This window comes from Nomascus leucogenys, chromosome 7b (assembly GCF_006542625.1).
Source record: "Nomascus leucogenys isolate Asia chromosome 7b, Asia_NLE_v1, whole genome shotgun sequence".
Taxonomy (NCBI): Eukaryota; Metazoa; Chordata; class Mammalia; order Primates; family Hylobatidae; genus Nomascus; species Nomascus leucogenys.
This window is the reverse complement of record NC_044387.1, coordinates 34195624-34217491: the sequence shown is the minus strand read 5'-3', so window position 1 is coordinate 34217491 and position 21868 is coordinate 34195624. Positions and strand designations below refer to the sequence as shown.

General features: G+C 35.8%; 1 protein-coding gene across 3 annotated transcripts in view; it reads right to left on the bottom strand.

Moving 5' to 3' along the window:
* TRPC3 (transient receptor potential cation channel subfamily C member 3) overlaps positions 1–21868 on the bottom strand; it is a 77188-nt gene that overhangs the window by 13706 nt on the left and 41614 nt on the right. For 2 of the 3 annotated variants that reach the window (XM_030815744.1, XM_030815745.1), the window contains exons 7-9: positions 19033–19297; positions 16056–16251; positions 14587–14796 (exon numbers count right to left, since the gene is read on the bottom strand). In XM_030815744.1, coding sequence (XP_030671604.1) covers positions 14587–14796; positions 16056–16251; positions 19033–19297 — 671 coding nt within the window. Of the gene's footprint in view, positions 1–11345; positions 11430–14586; positions 14797–16055; positions 16252–19032; positions 19298–21868 lie in introns of all 3 variants that reach the window. The other variant, XM_003271343.3, reaches the window with a different exon arrangement.

Sequence of the window (21868 nt, the reverse complement as noted above, 5' to 3'; positions counted from 1 at the left end):
TCTGTCTTTGAAGAAATTGTTTTGGAGAAAAAAACCCTCATTTGGATATAAAACACATAAGGTGATGACCCTATTGGTGATGGTTGCATGTTTGTTGAAGTTGGATGTGATCATTTTTTAAAAAAATGCAAAGTCATGGCGCTGTCTTATTAATAGGAATAATTAGCTAAGTTCAGTAACTAGAAAAAAATGAAATATTTTTTGAGTCTTATGGACTAATTATAAAAGTAATTCTTTAAAGATGTTCTAAAAATATTCTGAGTTGTGATAGCCTCATTAGAATTAGTACATTCTAAGAATTATCACTTTGAAAGAAAAATACCTATTTAGCAGACCAAGTTCTGATTTTTTTTTTTTTTTTTTTTTTTTTTTTGTAGTAGAGACAGGGTTTCACCATGTTAACCAGGCTGGTCTCAAACTCTTGACCTCAGGTGATCCACCCACCTTGGCCTCCAAAGTGCTGGGATTACAGGCGTGAGCCACCACGCCCACCCCCAAGTTCTGTAATAGTTTTAAAGGTAAGTCTTACCTATTATAATCAGGCTGCATGAAAAAAATCTCTAACAACTAAACAATTGTTATTATTACTCATTGTTATGAACTGAATGTTTTGTCCACCCCAGACTCATGTGTTCAAATCCTAACCCTCCAATGTGATGGTATTAGGAGGTGATTAGGTTCCACCCTTACAAATGGGATTAGTGCTCTTATAAAAGAGACCTCACAGAACTTCCTTGTCCCTTTTCTGCCATATGAGACAGAGTGAGAAGACAGTTGTCTATGAACCAGGAAGCACTTACAGCTACCTGATTCTCAACAAATGCACCAAGAACATACATTGGGGAAAGGACAGTCTCTTCAATGAATGGTGCTGGGAAAACTGGACATCCACATGCAGAAGGATAAAACTAGACCTCTATCTCTAACCATACACAAAAATCGTTTCAAAATAAAGTCTCAGGTGTAAGACTCAAAATGATAAAACTACTAGAAGAAAACATACGGGAAATACTTCAGGACACTGGTCTGGGCAAGGAGTCTTTGGATAAGACCTCAAAAACACAGGCAACAAAAGCAAAAATAGGCAAATGGGATTACATCAAGCATATTTTCAAACTATGCATCTGACAAGGGGTTAATATCCAGAATATATAAGAAACTTAAACAACTCAACAGCAAAAAACAAGTAATCCAATTTAAAAATGGACAAAAGAACTGAAGAGACATTTGTCAAAAGAAGACATACAAATGGACAACAGGCATATGAAAAAACATTCAACATCACTAATCATCAGAGAAATGCAAATCAAAACCACAATAAGATTTCACCTCACCCTAGTTAGGATGGCTATTATCAAACAGACAAAAAATAACAAATGCTGGTATGGATGTGGAGAAAGAGAACTCATACACTATTGATAGGAATGTAAAATTAGTACAGCCATTACAGAAAACAGTATGGAAGTTCCTTAAAAAATTAAAATAGAACTACCATATGATTCAAAAATCCTACTACTGGGTATATATCCAAAGGAAATGAAATCAGTATATTGAATAGATACTTAAAAAATTAAAAATAGAACTACCATATGATCCAGCAATCTCACTACTGGTATAGACCCAAAGGAAATGAAATCAGTATGTTGAAGAGACATCTGTACTCCCATGTTTACTGCAGCACTATTCACAATAGCCAAAAATGGAGTCAACCTAACTGTCCATCAACAGATGAACAGATAAAGAAAGTATGGTTGTATATATACACACAGTGGAATTCTATTCAGCCACAATGACATTTTGTCTTTGTAGCAACACAGATGGACCTGGAGGACATAACGTTAAATGAAATAAGCCAGGTACAGAAAGGCAAATATCATATGATCTCACTCATATGTGACATCTTAAAAAGTTTATCTCATAGAAGTAGAGAGTAGAATAGTGGCTACCAGAAGTTGGAGAGGGCAGGGGGAATGGGAAGTGGGGAGAAGTTGGTCACCAGGTACAAAGTTATAGTTAGATAGAAGAAGTAAGTTAAGGTGTTACAGGGCACAGTACGGGGACTATAGTTAACAACATTGTATTGTATGTTTTAAAATAGCTAGAAGAGAGGATTTTGAATGGTCTTACCACAAAGAAATGATAAATGAACAAAGCGATGAACATGCCAAATACACTGCTTTGATCCTTACGCAATGTATACATGTATTAAAATATCACACTGTATGCCATAAGTATGCATAATGTGTCAATTAAAAATAAAATTAAAAAATAAAGTTTGAGAAAAAAGGAGCCAAAAATAGAAATGGATGAAAAATTCAAAATGAATAGGGAAAAAATGATAGATATGGAAGACAGTCAAGAAGAATTCAGTAGGCTTTAAATTGGTGTCTTTGAAGAAGAAATCTAAAATAATGGAGCAGAAAAAATATTTCAAGATATTTCAATAAAATTATTCAAAAATTAAAAGAAGACTAAACGTACATATTGAAAGGCCATAGTGTGGCCGGGTGCAGTGGCTCATGCTTGTAATGCCAGCACTTTGGGGGGCCGAGACGGGCAGATCATGAGGTCAGGAGATCGAGACTATCCTGGCTAACACAATGAAACCCCATCTCTATTAAAAAAATACAAAAACTGACCGGGTGTGGTGGCGGCACCTGTAGTCCCAGCTACTTGGGAGGCTGAGGCAGGACAATCGCTTGAACCTGGGAGGTGGAGGTTGCAGTGAGCCGAGATCACGCCACTGCGCTCCAGCCTGGGCAACACAGCAAGACTCCACCTTAAAAAAAAATAGAAAGGCCATAGTGTATGCCAGGAAAAATTGATACAGATCCATCTATAGAACAATCAATACCAAGTTGTAGGATTTAAAAGATAAAGATATTTGGGGCATTCAAACTAAAACCTCAGGTCAACTATATGAGGAAAACAATCAGGCTGGCCTCAAACTCTTCCACATCAACATTCCATTCCAGAAGGCTCTGGAGCAACATCTACACATACATTAAAAATAAAATTATCACCTAAGTATATTACAGGTAGTCAATATAAACATATCGAAATAGAAACTAATTTAGAACATAAAATAACTCAGAGAACATAGTTCCCATAAACTCTTCTTGAAGGAACTACCAAAAGACAAAGTTAAGCTAAGAAAGAGATAAACAGAAAATTATGGCAAAAAAGACTGGTGGTGAATACTGACTATGTTTAACTGTGGGACTAAAACTAAACCAAATGTTGGCTATAGTCCTGACAAGGTAGTGAAGTGGATCAGAATATGTCACCCCAAAATATGCCATTTTGGCATAAGGATTATTTTGAGCTGAAGGCAATTAAAAAGTAGCAAACACAGAAAGAGTTCTCTGCCCTAACCCATCTGCCTAAAAACAGGACATACATTTCCCTTTGTGAAGGTCTTCCTCCTCTCCCCCTCCCAGATTAGCAGGAGGAAAAACAATCATTACCACTGGGGACAGAAAGTCAGCACCAAGGTGGTTCTGCACAAGCAAACCTTACTAAAATAACCTGTATCTTCTATCAGTTTCTCCCACATATTTACCTTCCAACAATTTACTACCTTTAGCAACCCAAACACTTTTTCCTTTGTCATATCACTTCTCCACAAACTTCTTGTCCTTTGTTAAGTTGGTATATAAGCCCCAAATGCTAACTACCCCTTTGAGCCACTCATCACTGAGTTTTTCTACAGGTATGTGCACTGCATGCGTAAATAATCCTTTTTTCCCTTCCTGTTTATCAGTCATTTGTCAGTTTAATTCATAGCCCCCACGTACTGAACCTAAAGGGATTAAGAAAATTATTATTCTTCCCCCAACAAACACATTTCTAATAATTTAACAAGCAGGAGCTGGGAGAGGAAGGGGGAAAATGGTGTAAATAAAATACGGACATTGATTTTCTTCATAGTTTAGAGCTGAAGGATCAAAATATAAAACTTGAAACATATCAATCAATTAACAGAGACCTAAGTATGTTTAAAAATATTAAGATAAACACCAAGACATATAGTATAATCCACTGCAGCAGAGACTGCCACTTCTCTTCCACAGCTTTTTAGCTTGGCACATGGCCACTTGATATTAGGACTTTATTTCCCAGGCTCCATTGCAGATAGGTGGTTTGTGCAACTTTACAGAAGTTTCTTATAGGAAGGAAATTTCTTCTCTATCACTTTCTAACTGTATTTTGGAATGTAGAAATAATAGGCAGAGCTCCAGAAGCTTTCTTGGAACATGAGATAATGTTAGACTGAAAGCCATTCATGACGCAGTAATACGATGGAAAAAGCCTGGGTCCCTGACATTGTTAGGTGCCACATTAGGAACATGAGAGAGAAATAAATTTCTATTTTCTTTTAGCCATTTAAAGGTTGGTATGTGGTGGTTTTGTGAGAACTGCACCAAATTAATCATAATTAATATAAACAATAAGGGGACTACTTTAAAATGTCACTGAATACACAAAAGCCTTAATAAATCGAAAAGTATCATATCCTTAGAAAACACAACATTATAAAACATCAATTTGCCTTAATGCAATCAAAATAAAGATACCAGCAGACAAGCCCACCTTAAAATTCAAATAGAAAAATAAGGAAGAGGTTGAGTGCTGGTGGCTCACACCTGTTATCCTAGCATTTTGGGAGGCCGAGGCAAGTGGATCACTTGAGGTCAGGAGTTCAAGACCAGCCTGGTCAACATAGTAAAACCCAATCTCTACTAAAAATACAAAAATTAGCCGGGTGTGGTGGCAAGCGCCAGTAGTCCCAGCTACTCAGGAGGCTGAGACAGGAGAATTGCTTGAATCCAGGAGGTGGAGGTTGCAGTGAGCCGAGATTGCACCACTGCACTCCAGCCTGGGCAAGAGAGGTAGACTCTGTCATAAAAAAAAAAAAAGGAAAAATAATAGGAAATTCTGTAAAATAAAAACTCTGAAGTAAGGATGTGTATGTGTGTGTGTGCATGTGCGTGTGTATGTACACACGTGCACGTATGCACATGTATGTGTGTTTTGTTTGTTTGATTTTTGTCTTAAACTATAATAATTATGATAATGTGGTTCTACAGCATGAATAGATCAGTGGAACAGAATGAAAAGCCTAGAAATAAATTTATACAGGAATTTAGTAAATTATTAAAGTGGCATTTCAAATCAATAGAAAAGATAGATTATTCAACACATCCAGCTGTACAATAATCTGGAAAGACAACATATTTGGATTCCCATCCTACAGGTTAAATGAAAATATATTCTATATGAATCAAATATTTTCAGCGTCCAAAGAAGTGAAAAAACTAAAGAAATATGAGTTAAAAATATTAAATAATCTCCTATGGTGGAAAAATCTTTCCAAGTAGGACACAAAACCTGACGCCATAAACAATTTGTAATGTTGACTATACAAAAATAAAAAAAGTTGTGGATGGGAAAAAGTACTTTAAATATTAAAAAGACACACAATAACCTGGTAAAAACATTCTTAAGTCATAACACAAAGGCTAATATTATTAAAATATGAAGAATTCCTCTTCACTGATAACAAAAAGCCCTTCAAGAAAAGCAAATATATATGGAGACATAAGTATATATAACATCAAACATAAAAAAGAAGGCAAAACTCATTCATGATAAAGAAATGCAAAGCAGCACATTTTAACCTATCTGGTGAAGATAAAAACCTTTGGTAACACGCTGTTTGTAAATTAAGGAGGAAATAGGTGCTCTCATATATTTATTGTAAGAATGTAAGTTAGTACAAGCTCCATCAATTTGATAATAGCTAAAAAATTAAAATTCAAATATACTTTAACCAGACAATTTCATGTATTTGTTCATGATTGAGATGTTATATATACAAAATGACTTACTACAGTATTGCTTATAATAGCTAAATATTAGCAATATCCTCTATTTTCATCAATAAAAGAATGATTAAATAAGTATAACCATATGATGGAATACAATGTAACTACTAAAAGTAAAATTTTAACTTTAAAAAGAGACAAAGAAAGGCATTATATAATAATAAGGGGATCAGCTCAGCAAGAGAATATACCAGTTATAAATATACATGCACCCAATACCAGAGCACTCGGATATATAAAGCAAATATTATTAAGTCTAAAGGGAGAAATATATCTTAATATAATAATAGTTGGGGACTTCAACCTCACTCTCAGCATTAGACAGATCATTTAGACAGAAAATCAACAAAAAACCATCAGATTTAAACTACACCAAGACCAATGGACCAAAAATACATTTATGGAACATTTTACCCAACAGCTGGAAAGTACACATTCTGGTTTTTTTTGCTTTGCTTTGTTTTTCTTTTTTGAGACAGTGTCTCACTCCGTCCCCTAGGCTGGAGTGCAGTTGTACAATCATGGCTCACTGCAGTCTCAACTTCTTGGGCTCAAGTGATCCTCCTACCTCACCTTCCCAAGTATCTAGGATTACAGGCATGTGCCACTATGCCTGGCTAATTTTTTTCACTTTTGCAGAGACAAGGTCTCACCATGTTGCCCAGGCTGGTCTCAAACTCCTGAGCTTAAGCAATCCTTCTGCCTTGGCCTCCCAAGGCAGGTGTGAGCTACCAGACCCAACCCCAAAACATATATTCTTTTAATCAGCACATGGTACATTCTCTAGGATTGACCATATGTTAGGACATAAAACAAGTCTCAGGAACTTAATAAAATCAAAATTATATCAAGTATTTTATCTGACCACAATGGAATAAAATTAGACATCATAATAAAAGGCACATTTGAAACTATGCAAATACATGAAAATTAAACAGCATATTCCTGAATGACCAATGGGTCAAGGAAAAAATTAAGAATGAAATGTTAATATTCCTTGAAATGAGTGAAAATAGAAATACAACATACCAACACCCATGCAACACAGCAAAAGCAGGATTAAGGGGCAAGTTTATAGCAATAAATGCCTACATCCATCAAAAAACCAGAAAGATTTCAAATAAACAATCTAATGATGCACATAAAGGAAAAAAAGCATAAAAAATGCTTGAAAAAGCATGAAAGAAAAGCATGAACAAATCAAACCCCAAATTGGTAGAAGAAATAATAAAGATTAGAGCAGAAATAAACAAAATTGAGACTAAAATAAATACAAAAAATCAACAAAACAAAGTTTTTTAAAAAATGATAAACAAAATTGACAAATCATTAGCTAGAGTAACTTAAAAACAGAGAGAGAAGACTCAAATAAATAAAATCAGAAAATGAAAAAGGAGACATCACAATGGATAATAGAGAAATATGAAAGATCACTAGAGACTACTATGAATAACCATATGCCAATAAATTAGAAAACCTGGGAAAATAGATAAAATCACAGACACATTCAATCCACCAAGATTGAACCAAGAAGAAATAGAAAATCTAAACAGACCAAAAACAGGTAACAAGATTAAATGAGTGCATAAAACATCTTCCAAAAAAAAAATAATAAAGTCCAGGACCAAATGGTTTCACTGCTGAATTCTACTGAAACTTTAAAGAAGAATTAATACTAATTATTCTCAAACTAATCAGAAAAATTAAAACAGAAGGAATTCTTCTTAACTCACTTTATGAGACCAGTATAACCCCAATACCAAAATAAGGACACAATAAAACTACAGGCCAATATCCCTGATGAACATATATGTAAAAATCCTCAATAAAATACTAATAAACCAAATCCAAAATTACATCAAAATCCCACTTGATAGTGGGATTTATCCCAGGAATGTAAGGATGTTTCAACATGCAAAAATCAATAAACATCATACATCACATCAACAGAATGAAAGATAAAAACTGTATGATTATCTCAACAGATGATAAAAGCTTTTCATAAAATTCAATATTCCTTTGTGATAAAAAATCTTAATAAATTAGGTATAGAAAGAAAGAATCTCAATGTAATAAAGGCATATAACAAACCCACAGCTAACATATTACTGAACTGGGAAAAGCTGAAAGCTTTTTTAGAACTGTAACAAGACAAGAATGCCCACTATCACCACTCTTATTCAACATAGTACTGGATGTTCTGGCCAGAACAATTAGGCAAGAGAAAGAAAGAAAGGGTATCCAAATTGGAAAGGAGGAAGTCAAATTGTCCCTGTTTGCAGACAACATGATCGTATACATTGAAAAACCTATAGACTCTACCAAAAAACTTTTAGAACTGGTAAACAAATTCAGTAAAGTTGCAGAATACAAAATTAACATACAAAAATCAGTTGCATTTCTATACACGAGCAACAAACTACTTGAAAAAGAAAATTAAAAAGGCAATGCCATTTACAATACTCAGGAATAAATTAACCAAGGAGATGAAAGACCTCTTCAAGGAAAACTACAAAACACTGATGAAAGAAACTGAAGAGGATACAAACAAAGGGAAATGTACTGCATGCTCATGGATCAGAAGAATTACTACTGTTAAAATGACAACAGTACTCAAAGCAATCTACAGATTCAATGCAACTCCTATCAAAATACCAATGACATTATTCACAGAAATAGGAAAAATATCCTAAAATTTGTAGGGAATCATAAAAGACCCCAAATAGCCAAAGCAATCCTGAGCAAAAAGAACAAATCTGGAAGTATCACACAATCGGACCTTAAAATATATTACCAGGCTGTAGAAACCAAAACCACACAGTACTGGCATAAAAGCAGACACATAAACCTATGCAACAGAATTAAGAACTCAGAAATTAATCCCTGTATCTATAACCAACTGAGTTTTTACAAAGATGCCAAAAACACTCGTTGGGAAAAGGACAGTCTCTTCAATAACTGGTGCTGGGAAAACTGGATATCCATATGCAGAAGAATGAAACTAGACTCCCACTTCTCACCTTGTATAAAAATCAGTGCAAAATGGATCAAAGACCTAAATGTAAGACCTGAAATGATAAAACTAATGGAAAAAAACATAGGAGAAATGCTTCAGGACATTGGTCTGGGAAAATATTTTATGAACAAGACCTCAAAAGCACAAGTAACAAAAGCAAAAATAAACACATGGGATCATACCAAACCAAAGGCTTCTTCTGCACAACAAAGGAAACAACAACAGTGAAACGACAGCCTACAAAATGGAGAAAATATTTGCAAATTGCTCATCCAATAGGGGATTAATATCAAGAAAATACAGGGAACTCAATCATCTCAACAGCAAAAAAAAAAAATCCAATTAAAAATGGGCAAATAATCTGAACAGACATTTCTCAAAAGAACACATACAAATGGTCAACAATATATGAAAAAATGCTCGACATCACTAACCAAACCACAATGAGGTATCATCTCATTCCAGTTAGAATGGCTACTATCAAAAAGACACACACACAAAAAAAATGCTGGCAAGAATGCAGAGAAAGGGAACTCTAACATGTTGTTGGTGGGAATGTAAACTAGTACAACCACTACACAGAACAGTATGGAGGATTTTCCAAAAACTACAAATAGAGCTACCATATGATCCAGCAACCCCACTACTGGGTATTTATCTAAGGGAAAAGAAATCATTACATCAAACAGACAACTGCACCCACGTTTTATTGCAGCACTATTCACAATATTCAAAATATGAAATCAACCTAGGTGTCTAACAGCAGATGAATGTCTAAAAAATGCAGTATATATACACAACGGAATGCTATTCAGCTATAAAACAGATTGAAATCCAATTATTTGCAGCAACATGGATGAAACTAGAGGACACTATGTTAAGTGAAATAAGCCAGGAACATAAAGTTAAGCACTGCATGTTCTAACTCATATGTGGAAGCTAAAAAAAGTTGATCTCACAGAGCTAAAATGTAGGACAAAGGATACTAGAGACTGGGAAGCGTAGGGGGTAGGGAGGGATATGGAGAGATTTGTTAAAGGATACAAAATTACCGCTAGATAGGAGGAGTAAGTTCTAGTGTTCTACACCAGGAGTCCCCAACCCTCAGGTGAAGGACTGGCACCTGTCCGTGGCCTGTCAGGAACCAGGCTGCACAGCAGGAGGTGACAGGCTAGCAAGCGAGCATTACCACTTGAGCTCCACCTCTTGTCAGATTAGCAGCAGCATTAGATTCTCCTATTATTGTGAACCCTATTGTGAACTGCACATGTGACAGATCTAGGGTGCGCACTCCTTATGAGAATCTAATGCCTGAAGATCTGAGGTGGAACACTTTCATCCTGAAACCATCACCCCACCCCATCCGTGAAAAAATTGTCTTCCACAAAACTGGTCCCTGGTGCCAAAAAGGTTGGGGACCACTGTTCTATACCACTATAGCATGACCACAGTTAACAATGATATATTAATATTATCTAGTTTCATATAGCTAGAAGGAGGATACTGAATGTTACCAACACAAAGAAATGATAGATGTCTGAGATGATGGATAGGCTAATTACCCTGATCTGATTCCTACATATGTATCAAAACATCACTATGTAGACAATGAATAAGTACAATTATTTATCAATTAAAAATAAAGTTAGACAAAACCAATAAAACAAAAATAAACAAATATGTAAAATTTACAAAAATTTTCTAAAAAAAAAAGACTGATAATCAGTGGGCTGAGCCATTTTGCGGTTTCCTGCGTCTAAAAAAATTGGATAAGGAATAGAGCAATACGCAGTAACTGACATCACCAATATATTATAAATTCCTTGATCTTCACTTTTGTGAACTTATACACATCAGAAAGTCAAAGACTTGATGATCGAAATGATCAACGAGATGAAAAACAAAGGGCTATAACTTCCCCTGAGTTGCAGAATAGTGTTCAAATGTCACATCCAGTATCAAAATGCAGAAGATATTTTAAAGTAGTACTCATGAAACAGTATAGCCAAACAATCCATTTAAAAAATGGATCACCTGAAAGAAAAACCTAGAGAAAAAACAAGTTTTCCTGCTGTGGGAGTATTATTCATTCTAACATACTCTGTCTTCTACTGCTTTCTCCAGTTTAAGTTATACATTATTTGGTAATTGTAGCAGCACTTTGCTTTCAATATTGTGAGAGGAACTCTTAGTTAAAAAGAAATGAGGGACTTGGACTCTGATTTCTAAAGTCTCCAACTAACATAACTATTTTCTTTTATTTTTAATTATTTTTTTAAAAATTTCACAGGTGTTGAATCATTTTCTTTGTTCTGAACTATCCTCATGGTATAATGGTATATCTCAAGAATATAATTCAACTCATGACACACACACAAACACACACGCAGACATATATGGAATCACATAGAGATCAAGAGATACGTCTAATGAATGCTTACCTGATAACGTGTTGGCTGATTGAGAATGCTGTTAAAACTGTGTGATTCAAAAACTCTTGAGTTAGACTGAGTGAAGAGGTTTAACTAGGAAAAAATACAATTAACCTAGTAAATTAGAATACATTCATTTGGAATAAAAAATATAATCCATTTATTCTCCTTGATAACATTTCTGGAGTCAACATTCCCAAGAAACATTTTGTGGAAGTTGAGCTTTGTAAGTGATGTAATATATTCCCAAAGGTTAAAATTACTGTGAGCAATATGCTCACATTTATCAAAATGTTGGCAGGATGTACTGTAATAGAACTATTTAATGGAAAATATATGTTAAAAATTGGCTCATAATAAACATAATTTTTCCTGGGGACCTTGTATACTTCATCAAAATGTACTCAAGGCATCTAGAAGCCAAATTCCATAGAAGTTCGATCTGTTCCTGAGCTTAAGTTCCTTTCCTAGATTTGAATAGAAACACATTGCAGGTTCAGATGGCAACATTTGGTATTTTGCAGCCCTAAAATATTAGCCAAAATAACACATCTTCCAAAGCATCTTGGCCTTATACTGAGCCAGGTTCACAATTTTGGAGAGAATTGGGCTAAAGAATTTTGGTTTCCTTTTCTTTTCTCTCTTTTTCTTTTTAAGGTTTAGCTTTTGAGTGGGTAGGAACAGGAAGCAAGAGGAACACACAGGTACTACCTAGTCTTCATGTATATGAGCAGGGCCTCTTATCTGTGGCCAAGCTCTGCCACTGTAAGGTGTGATTCAAACACATGGCCCTCTAGCCAAAGAGATGACTCACCTCACCACCTAACTTCCCACCATTATAACTCAGGAAGGTGTGGGATGCTAAGAGAGAAGGAAGTGGCACTGATAGGCAAGGACCTTCCTTTGTTCTCTTACAATTGTGCCTGGAGAAAACCTTAGCTAACAAAGTTAATTCTTGAATCGGCCACTGGAGGCCAGTATCTAATCGCTGACCGAGGTTAGCTGTCTAGGTTAGCCAGAAAGATTTCTTGAGGCTCCTTCCTCTCTTCTAAAAAAGAGAAATAGAAAAGTATAATTTCTCCAAATTTCTGCTACATTCAATATATGAAGAGTATCTATGAATATGAGTAATATTAAAGAGAGGTAAACAGCTATATGCAAAATTTTAAAAAATGAAATCAAAATTTTATTTATTTATTTATTGTGGCAGTTTTTAACCAGATATGGGAAGAGTGGGAAGTCAAGGAGCAAGCCTCCTGAGAGATCAGTGTCCAACTTTCTATTTCCAGCATCTTCTCTGAGAAAAGCTATTCTTTCCTGTCAATAGTACGATCATGCAGGAGAGGACAGCCTAAATGTAATGCTTCCTTCCTGTTCCTGTGAACAGGCTGTGTTTTCTTTACAGCGGTCTAGGTAGCCACAGGCCTACTGTGTGTGCTCTTCTCAACCTGACGTTTAGTGTTTCTCCTTCTACATTATGATAATATCAGGAATGAAGTCAGTGAGACCTGTTGCCTACAGAAAGAAAACTCAAGGTGTTCTGTGAAGTGCGAGAGTTGTGAGCTCCCACACTTGAGAGACTTCCTTTTTTGCAATAAAGCCTCAGTTAATAAATCACCAGAAAAACAAAGGTCCCTCAAAGCAAAGTCAATTTCAGTAGCAGCAGGAGCGCCCAGGATGACAACTAGAGCCTGGCTCCTTTAAGAGACCAGCTGCCGCACAGCTGAAGGTACACCTCGCTGAGAGGAAGTGGGCCGGTAACCAAGGGTGGACTCAGGTGCTGAACATGAGGCATCCAGGTACCGCAGAGAGAGCGAGGCATCTGATGCTAAAATACTTGAATTCTGCACCTACCCCACACTGGTCAGTTAATGTGACCTTGCATAAGCAAATTATCGGAATAGCTTCAATTGTCTTATCTATAAAATGGGAATAATGATAATACCTACCTCACAGCCTTGCATGAGGTTCAAATGTACAGGAAAGCACTTTGTAAACTGTGAATGAGGAAGGGCACTGATATTTGTTGAGGCTGGAACTTTGTAGATCTCATATAATCCTCATAACAACTCTACAAAGTTAGACAATTGTCTACAATTGGTGGACAATTAAGGCTCAGAGTAGTGAAGTGATTTATCCATGTTCCTTGTTAATAAGCCCTAAGTGCCACAATTCAAATCCAGGTCTAATGTCGAAGCTCTCTTCTTTGTGTTACACTGCTTCTCACTGCATACATGAGGTATTATTTTAAATCATGGGCTGTCACAACCAATCGCTGACTTGTAACTCAATAGCCTTAAGAGCCCATATCCAGGTCAAACAAAAAAACATTTAAAAGGTCACTTTCTTAAAGAATACAATTCTTGAAGATTCACAACAATTTTAAAAGGCAATAAATTAAATTGCACTAATCTTAACTTTTTCACCTAGTTTCAACTGAGAAAAAATATCTACCTTCGCTCAGGAAGGCCTATGCTTTATGGGGATAATGTTGATATCTCGTAGGCTTTCAGGATGTTATAGCTACAGACCATTTTCACAATTTTAGAAAAAGTTGTATTTTAACTCTATACATTTGTTCCTGTCTGCCTCATTCCCTATTATTTAGGTTCACTCACATCCTTCTATCTATATCATTCTATCTCTGAAAGTTAGTTCATGATAACAAAGTATGATCATGAAAATTACCTTCTTTGTTAAAGTATGACTCAACTGAGATAACTCAAGGGTTTCTTGCTTATTTATAAAATGAGTACTTATGGTTATTTGAGGATGCTCTTGGGCCTGTATCTATTTTATGACACTAATGGAAAAAAGATTATTTAGCCAAATAAAAAGTTTCTACAAAAAAGGAGAATATGGTGGTGGTGAACTATACATAAATCAAGAGGAAGGCTGGAAGTTTAAACTATTTAACTTCAGAATAACAGTTGAGAAGCATGGAACACACAAAAACAAAGTGTTTTCTAACAGTGACTTTTCTGGTTACTTTTAACAAGTTAAAGCCTTTTTTGTTTGTTTTTAATCTGGCAGTTTATATGATGTTCTGATCAAAAGCAGGGCCTCGACTCAGTGACTTCTTGAAACATCATGAAAATATTTAGTATTAGTCTGTGAAAGACTGTGGACTAGACAGTTACTTTTAACATCTTCTAAGTTCACACATAAAAATTATTGAACAAACATCAAAAGACAAGAAAAAAAAGACAGAACATTTATTTTAAGGTCTTCGTAAGTTTTCGATACCTACCCTGGACTTTGAGTTACCCATTCCCATTTCTATATCCTTCTGAAGCCTTCTCCTTCTGCATTTGGGAAAGTTAACGATTCGCATGATGAAATAAACAAACGATTTTGGACTAGGAACTAGACTGAAAGGTGGAGGTAATGTTTTTCCATCATCAAAATAGGATAACCAAAGTTTTGAACGAGCAAACTTCCATTCTACATCACTGTCATCCTGTGTCACAAAAATAGAAAAAATCTAATTTTAAAAGCGAAATATTCTAGTGACTGATGCTAACAGGTTTTTTACAGTGAATCTAAGTTATGTTTTTGAAATAGATAACTTATACACATTTATCTACATATATTCTATAGACCTACATAATATTCTTATTTTTCAAATAAAAGATACCCATTCTTTTTCATATGCCTCTACCTGTACCCACTGAAATTTAACCAGAACTTCCTGTCTACCATCCAAAAACAAGGCAAAAAAGACAAGAAAAATAGAGTGCCAAGGAAAGATAAAAAGATTAATTCCTCCCTCCATCCGCCACCCAGTCAATTCTGCATGTTTGACAATAGTTGCCTATTTCCCATCCTCCTTCCTCACCTATACCTATCCAAGCCAGGTTGTAGACACAGCATATTATATTTCAAGGGCAAGGGGAAAAATGATTCTCAAATGAATTGCTTTTTGGCATTTCTGTGTTTACCATATGTCCCCAAATGTCACATAAGCCCCTGAGTACCTGAACTTGTCTTGCATCTCCTTCCATTCTCTGTGCTGCCCACAGTGATGGAGATAACCACCCTAACTGATAGGAGAAATGAAGGGAAGGGGAGCCTTAAGAAGAGGAAGCTGGCTCTCTCAGTTCACACAGCCTAGAAGGCCATTAGGACCAAAACTTCTACTTTGAGAACACTATATTATGAGTTTCTAAAACATACATAGAGATTTGGTGGAGTTAACAAACTGCAAAGCACTAAAAAGATACTGAACACTAAACTGAAGGACATAAGAAAACATATATACAACAGTGAAGAGAGGTACCAAACCCAGCCCAATCCAAAACCAAGAATCAAGTGATTTCTAGAATACTCAAAATTTTGACTGGATAAAGAACACCATTAGTGTTTGCCAAACATCTGGTCATTCTACCAGGTAGAATGGTGGGCTGGCTAATTGAAGAGAGAGTAATTTCCTTAGGGCCAATACTTCTTCTAGCCACTAATTTCAAAACTTCTGAAATATACCCTGAGAGAAGGCAGAGCAGCAGTAAATTCATGGGGACCTCTGCTGTGCAGCTAGAAGACAGCAGGATGTGTAGAGCTATCTATCCAGGTAGAAAACACAGGGAAAGGCCCAGGCTCTCTGTGGATATAAGCCTCCTTGTTACATGAGCTGGAGCTCAGCCACAGGGTACAGAAGCAGATGTATACTATCAGAATAGGATGACAAGGATAGACACTACGGATAGAAAACAGATTTACCTCAATTTCTTGATATGAGCTATTAATCATAGCAATTAGCATGTTGAGTAAAACAACCACCATAGTTACATTGTATATTCCATAAAGAACGTATCCAATATTTTCTATGAATTTGTGATCATATTTGAGCACAACGGAAGTCACTTCAGACAACCCAAATATTGACCAAAATAAAGTCTTGAAACTTTCTTCTACACTGTTGAAAAAATAAGGTACAAAGTAAGTAAGTTGACAGTTTTCAATATCTAAGAGTGAAAAGCAAAAAACAAGTTAGGGTTTAACTACTGTACAGATGTAAAATGCCACCATAATATACTCCAAGAGAAGAATTACTTTGTTATGACATTTCATAGAAAAATTATTCTTTCAGGTTTTCAGGAACTGGTGATTAAATTGGGTGCCAATGCCTAGCTTTTCTGAAGTTATCATCAAGTGAAAATTCTCTGAACTCCACAGGAGAAAGCTGAAGTCAAGTCACAATAACCATTCCTTTCTCTTACAAAAATGGGAATTTGTTGTTTGATTTTGTATGTGATTTAGAAATTTAAATCAGGTTTTCTGTAGTAGAACAGGGTTGGGATTAAAATTATATACCCAATTTTTAAAAAGTATGTAAAAACATATTCCTTGCAGCACCATTTGCAGTAGGGAAGAATGAAAGTAATCCAAATATCCATCAATAGGGAACAGACTAAATAATTCCGGTATATCCAGATGATGGAATGCTATGCAGCCACTGTGGGAAAATGAGACAGATCGAGCTTTGTGTATTTATGTAAAATTATATCAAAGATATAGTAAATGAAAAAATAAGATATAGCAAGTGTGAAATATTCTATCATTTAAATAAAAAAGATGGGCATACAAATACTTATATTCTTTTTTATATAAAAAAATCTCTGAAAATATCCAAAAGAAACCATTGCCTCTGGGAACTAAGGATAAGTAAGAGACTGGGCCAAGGGTAGGGAGAAGGACAGGCATTTCCCTGTAGACGCCTCTCTATTTAAATTTTTTATCATAGGAATGCATTACCTACCTAGAAATACTTAACTGGAAATGAAGAGGAGGCAACAGAATGAAAGATTCCTGTTCTTTTCCCTTAATTTATATAATGTACTTCCTGATTCTTCCACCACAACAATTAGCACTTAAGCCCTCACCAGACTAATTACCTACTTTTCTCCCTTAAATGATCTTTGGGTGGTTTTGTCACAGAACCAAATTGTAATCACTGGTGAACTAAATTAATAATCATTAAAGATTTACATACATAAAATTCCATTACACCTTCAAAAGTAAGTCTCTTTTTTTCCTCAGAGAAAGATTTGTGAAAAAGTACATTTTAAGTCTGTTGTAACACATCCTAAATAACAATGAATTTTATAGATTTGTAGGTTTTAGTACTAGTTTATTCATTCACTCATAAAACAAATATTGATGGAGCACCTATTATGTTCTAGAAATTTTGCTACACCCTGAGGATGGAGGGTTGAATAGAACTCTATTCCTGTAGAGTTACTCGCTATTACGAAACATTTGGCTGTGTGATATTATGGCGTAGATGCTGACAGGAGAGTAAGAAAAACTATAACCTTTTTGTTCCTGCCATTTATTTAACTGTATCACAAAATTCTCCTGCTCCTTCCTCTTGCTCCTTTGCAAACCTTGCTGCCCCTAGCTTCTCTTCGAATCTATATGGAGTGCATGTGTGGGAAGAGGGGGATAGTAAAAAAGGAAAGGACACTGGCAGTTCTGAGCTCCTACTGTGGGCAAGAGGCTTTATATAACTCACCTTACATAATCGTCACAACGACCTTATTTAAACTTTATTGTGCTTATTTTAAAAATAAGGAAACTGACACTGAGAAATGTTCAGGAACTTAACCAAAAGCCACAGCTAGAAACAGCAGAGATTGCATTCAAATCCACGTCTGCATGATTTTCAGCCTATGTCCTTTCTACTACATTGAATGGTCACATCCCTAGACAAAACAGTGAAGAAAATAGAATGTATAAAATGAGTTACCATAGAGTTAAAAGGAAAATGGGGGCAGGGATCACATTGTGTGCAAGATCTCTTTGTAATTTCCCTGCTGGGTTCAAACAGGTTTTTTTCATTACAATAAAGCGAGTTTCAAGTCTCTTTCACCTCCAAGACCTGTTCTATTTTAACTATTAAAAAATTCATTTTAGAACAATTGAGATGTCTACAAGGGCTTGATATGCTACTTTAGTCTACAGAGTACTTACTGAGTGTACAGTTTGTTTCCAGCAGTGGCATTATTGGGAACAAAGGGAGAGCAGCGAGGGTTTATGACCTTCCCACCTGGAAGAACTGCAGTAGAGGGGGGGCCCTACATTCATGACAACCAAACACCACTGGGTGAGAACAGATCTCACAATCTGAGTGTCTCCATGCTGAAGGAACTTAAAGGGAAAATGACTAAGAAAACTTGATCAAGGAAGACTTCATGGAAGAGGTGAGTCTCCAGTGCAGAAACCAGTACGGCCAAAGGAAGAAACTGGTATTACCATGATAGTGGGCTATAAAATGTTTAGCTATAACTTCCTCTTACTCAACTCCCTGTACCGATCAATGAATATATTAAAATAAAAGCTGATGCTTCCTTTTTGAAAGAAGAGTACTGGCTACAAAATGATGAAACTAATTTTAATGTTATACATAATGTAAGAGATACCCAGTATTAGAAATCTGTTACCCTGTTTTCTTAAAATAGCCAGTTTTGTCTAGGGTTTTTCCAAATTCTGACCCATTCCGTGGTCAAACTCTCACTAAGCTCAGAGATGAGCCTTCAGAGCAATGTAATCACACACAAGCACTAACTGTTTTTGATGGATTATTTTCTGTGCTTAAAAACATCTTTATTACAATCAGAGAAATTTTTCCTTTGCTTCCTCTAGATTGGCTAGAATTTCTCTTTATCATACCTTTATAATAAGATATTTTACTTACGTGGTAAAAGCAGCATTTACTTTAGCCCCAAGGTAGTAAGAATAAAGTATGAACATGCCAATCATAAAGGCAAAAAACACCATAATGAAGAGGACCATGAACTTGAATATGTCCTTTACAGTCCTTCCAAGAGAGATCTGCAGGGGGCCAAAGCTCTCATTTGCAGGGAGGATGTACGCAATCCGAGAGAAGCTGAGCACAACAGCTATGGCATAAAGGCCTTCAGATATAATCTGAGGGTCAGAAGGGAGCCATTTATCTCTAGCTAGAAAAAAGAGAGAAAGAGATTTAAAATGGAGCTTTCTATTCATTGCCAACTACGCAAAGCAAATACCTTAAATAGGATCTATCTTGTAGGTAGGCGGTTACCATCTCAGTTGAAACTAATCTAGATTTAATTAACTGTCCACGGACTATTTTCATCTTAAGCCAGAAACGTAAATTATATACTACTTTCGATGGAGGGTACACTATTATAAAGATACTAAGCTGACTTCACATTGAGCAGAAACAGAATAAAATACAAAACATGAAGAGGTTAAAACACTTCGTTAGACACAGACTGTATCCAGGATGACAAAACAACTGACTTGACTGATTTGTCCCTTCAGTTATTAGATTTACTGACCAGTTATTTTGTCATCCTATAGGCACAGCCGGAGTGTAACTTCTTTTCCATATTTTGTGGGAAAATTAGTTCAGCCAACAATTTATGCAAATCAAATATTTCGAGGAGTGAGAATGTCACTGAATCACAATGGTGCTGACGATGTGGTATCTCAGCAATATAACTTGTCCCTGAAAAATGTAAAATGCCACCGAAGTAAAAGAATTCTGGATATAGATTCAGAATGAGGACCCCTAACAACCCTTTCAAGGTCACTTATTAAGTCTGCAGCAGACCTGTCAGGTCAATGAAATATTATGTGGTTAATTTTGTGCAAACTTGCAGACATCTGCAATAACAACAAAACTTAACATTTATTGATCAGTTCAGCCACTGTGGAAAGCACTTTGAAGATTTCTCAAAGAACTTAAAACAGAACTACCATTCAACCCAGCAATTCCATTAGTGGGTATATATCCAAAAGAAAACATATTGTTTTACCAAAAGACACATGCACTTGCATCTTCATTGCAGCACTATTCACAATAGCTAAGATACGGAATCAACCTAGGTGCTCATCAGTAGTGGACTGGATACAGAAAATGTGGTACATATACTCCATGGAATACTATGCAGCCATAAAAAAGACCAAAAATCATGTCCTTTGCAGCAACATGAATGCAGCTGGAGGCCATTATCCTAAGTGAATTAATGCAGGAATAGAAAACCAAATACCGCAGGTTTTCACTTATAAGTGGAAGCTAAATAGTGGGTATTCATGGACATAAACACAGCAACAATGAAACTGGAAACTACTAGAGGGAGGAGGAAAGGGTTGAAAAACATCTATTGGGTATATGCTCAGTACCCAGGTAATGGGGTCATTCCTAGCCCTAAACCTCAGAATCATGCAATATACTCAGGTAACAAACCTGCACATGTACCCTCTGAATCTAAAATAAAAGTTTAAAAAATTAACGTTTCTTGACTATTTAATACGTGTCAGACACTGCTTTCAATGATCCTATGGATTTGATATTATTATCCTCTTTTTAGAGATGCAGAAACCAGACTTAGAAAGATTAAAAATGGATCAAAACAATACATATAGGAGATAGGGAAGCCTGAATCCATCCCTTCCAGACAACAGTCACTAAATACACACGAATAAATTTCAATAAATAGGTTATGAAATAGTCAAGATACATAAAATACAATCTAAAATTAATTCTTTAATTACAAATGGTGATCATTTGCTCATTTGAACAAGTCTCCTTGGTATATAAAAATCTTTGCTTGCTGAGAATAATAGAGGTGCTTAATTACATCTTGTATTTTGGAGCGAAAGTCCAGCCTTCAATAATGTTAACATGCTGCTTGTACTCATCACAATGTGCCCTGATAACACCTATAAAAAATTATTCTTCACAACCAGATCACAGTTAAACTCTGTGCCTGAGTTCCCTTACCTGTAAGATGAAGATTAGACAACACTTTCTAAAGTCTTTTCCAGATTTCAGATTTTACAACTATATACAAATTTGCTAACTGTGGCTCCTCAATTTGGCCTCAAGGGAAGGGAGGCTAACATTACTTACCATTGGTTTGTACGGGGCAAGGAAGGCATCAATGTTCTTTCACACCGGATGTCAGCTGAGGTCTCACTGCTCTTCATAATATAGAGATATTTGACATAAACCCCATTCCATGCCATGTGAACAGGACAACATCCTCCCCCAATATTTCTGCTGGTTCTCCAGAGCTTACATTCTTACGGTCACTTTAGAACCTACTTCCTGCCTCTGTTGAATTACTGTTCACTTTGCCTGCAGAGTAGTTTGGCAACTTTTATTATCTTATCTCCTTGAACTCATGCTCTCAGGGACTTATCTTCCACATCAAGCAGTTTATCAAACTATTTTTTCCCTAATTAAGACAGTCTCCCAATAGTAATTATCTTATAGGCTTAAAGGTAATTTTCTTCCACCTTGCAACATTGTCTTTTTATAGCTATGAAAACTGAGGCACAGTGAAACAAATGGACTTGAACAAGTTTACACAGCAAAGGGGGTCAGAGCCTTGAAATGAATCCAGTTTTGTAAGTTCCAAAGTTCATGCTTTCTCCACTGTCCATAAATAGTCAATTCACCTCTCATACTAAACATACTCTAATTGGCATTTCCTTCCAAAATGTGGTTCCAATACCTTTCCAGAAACATCAGGGGACCC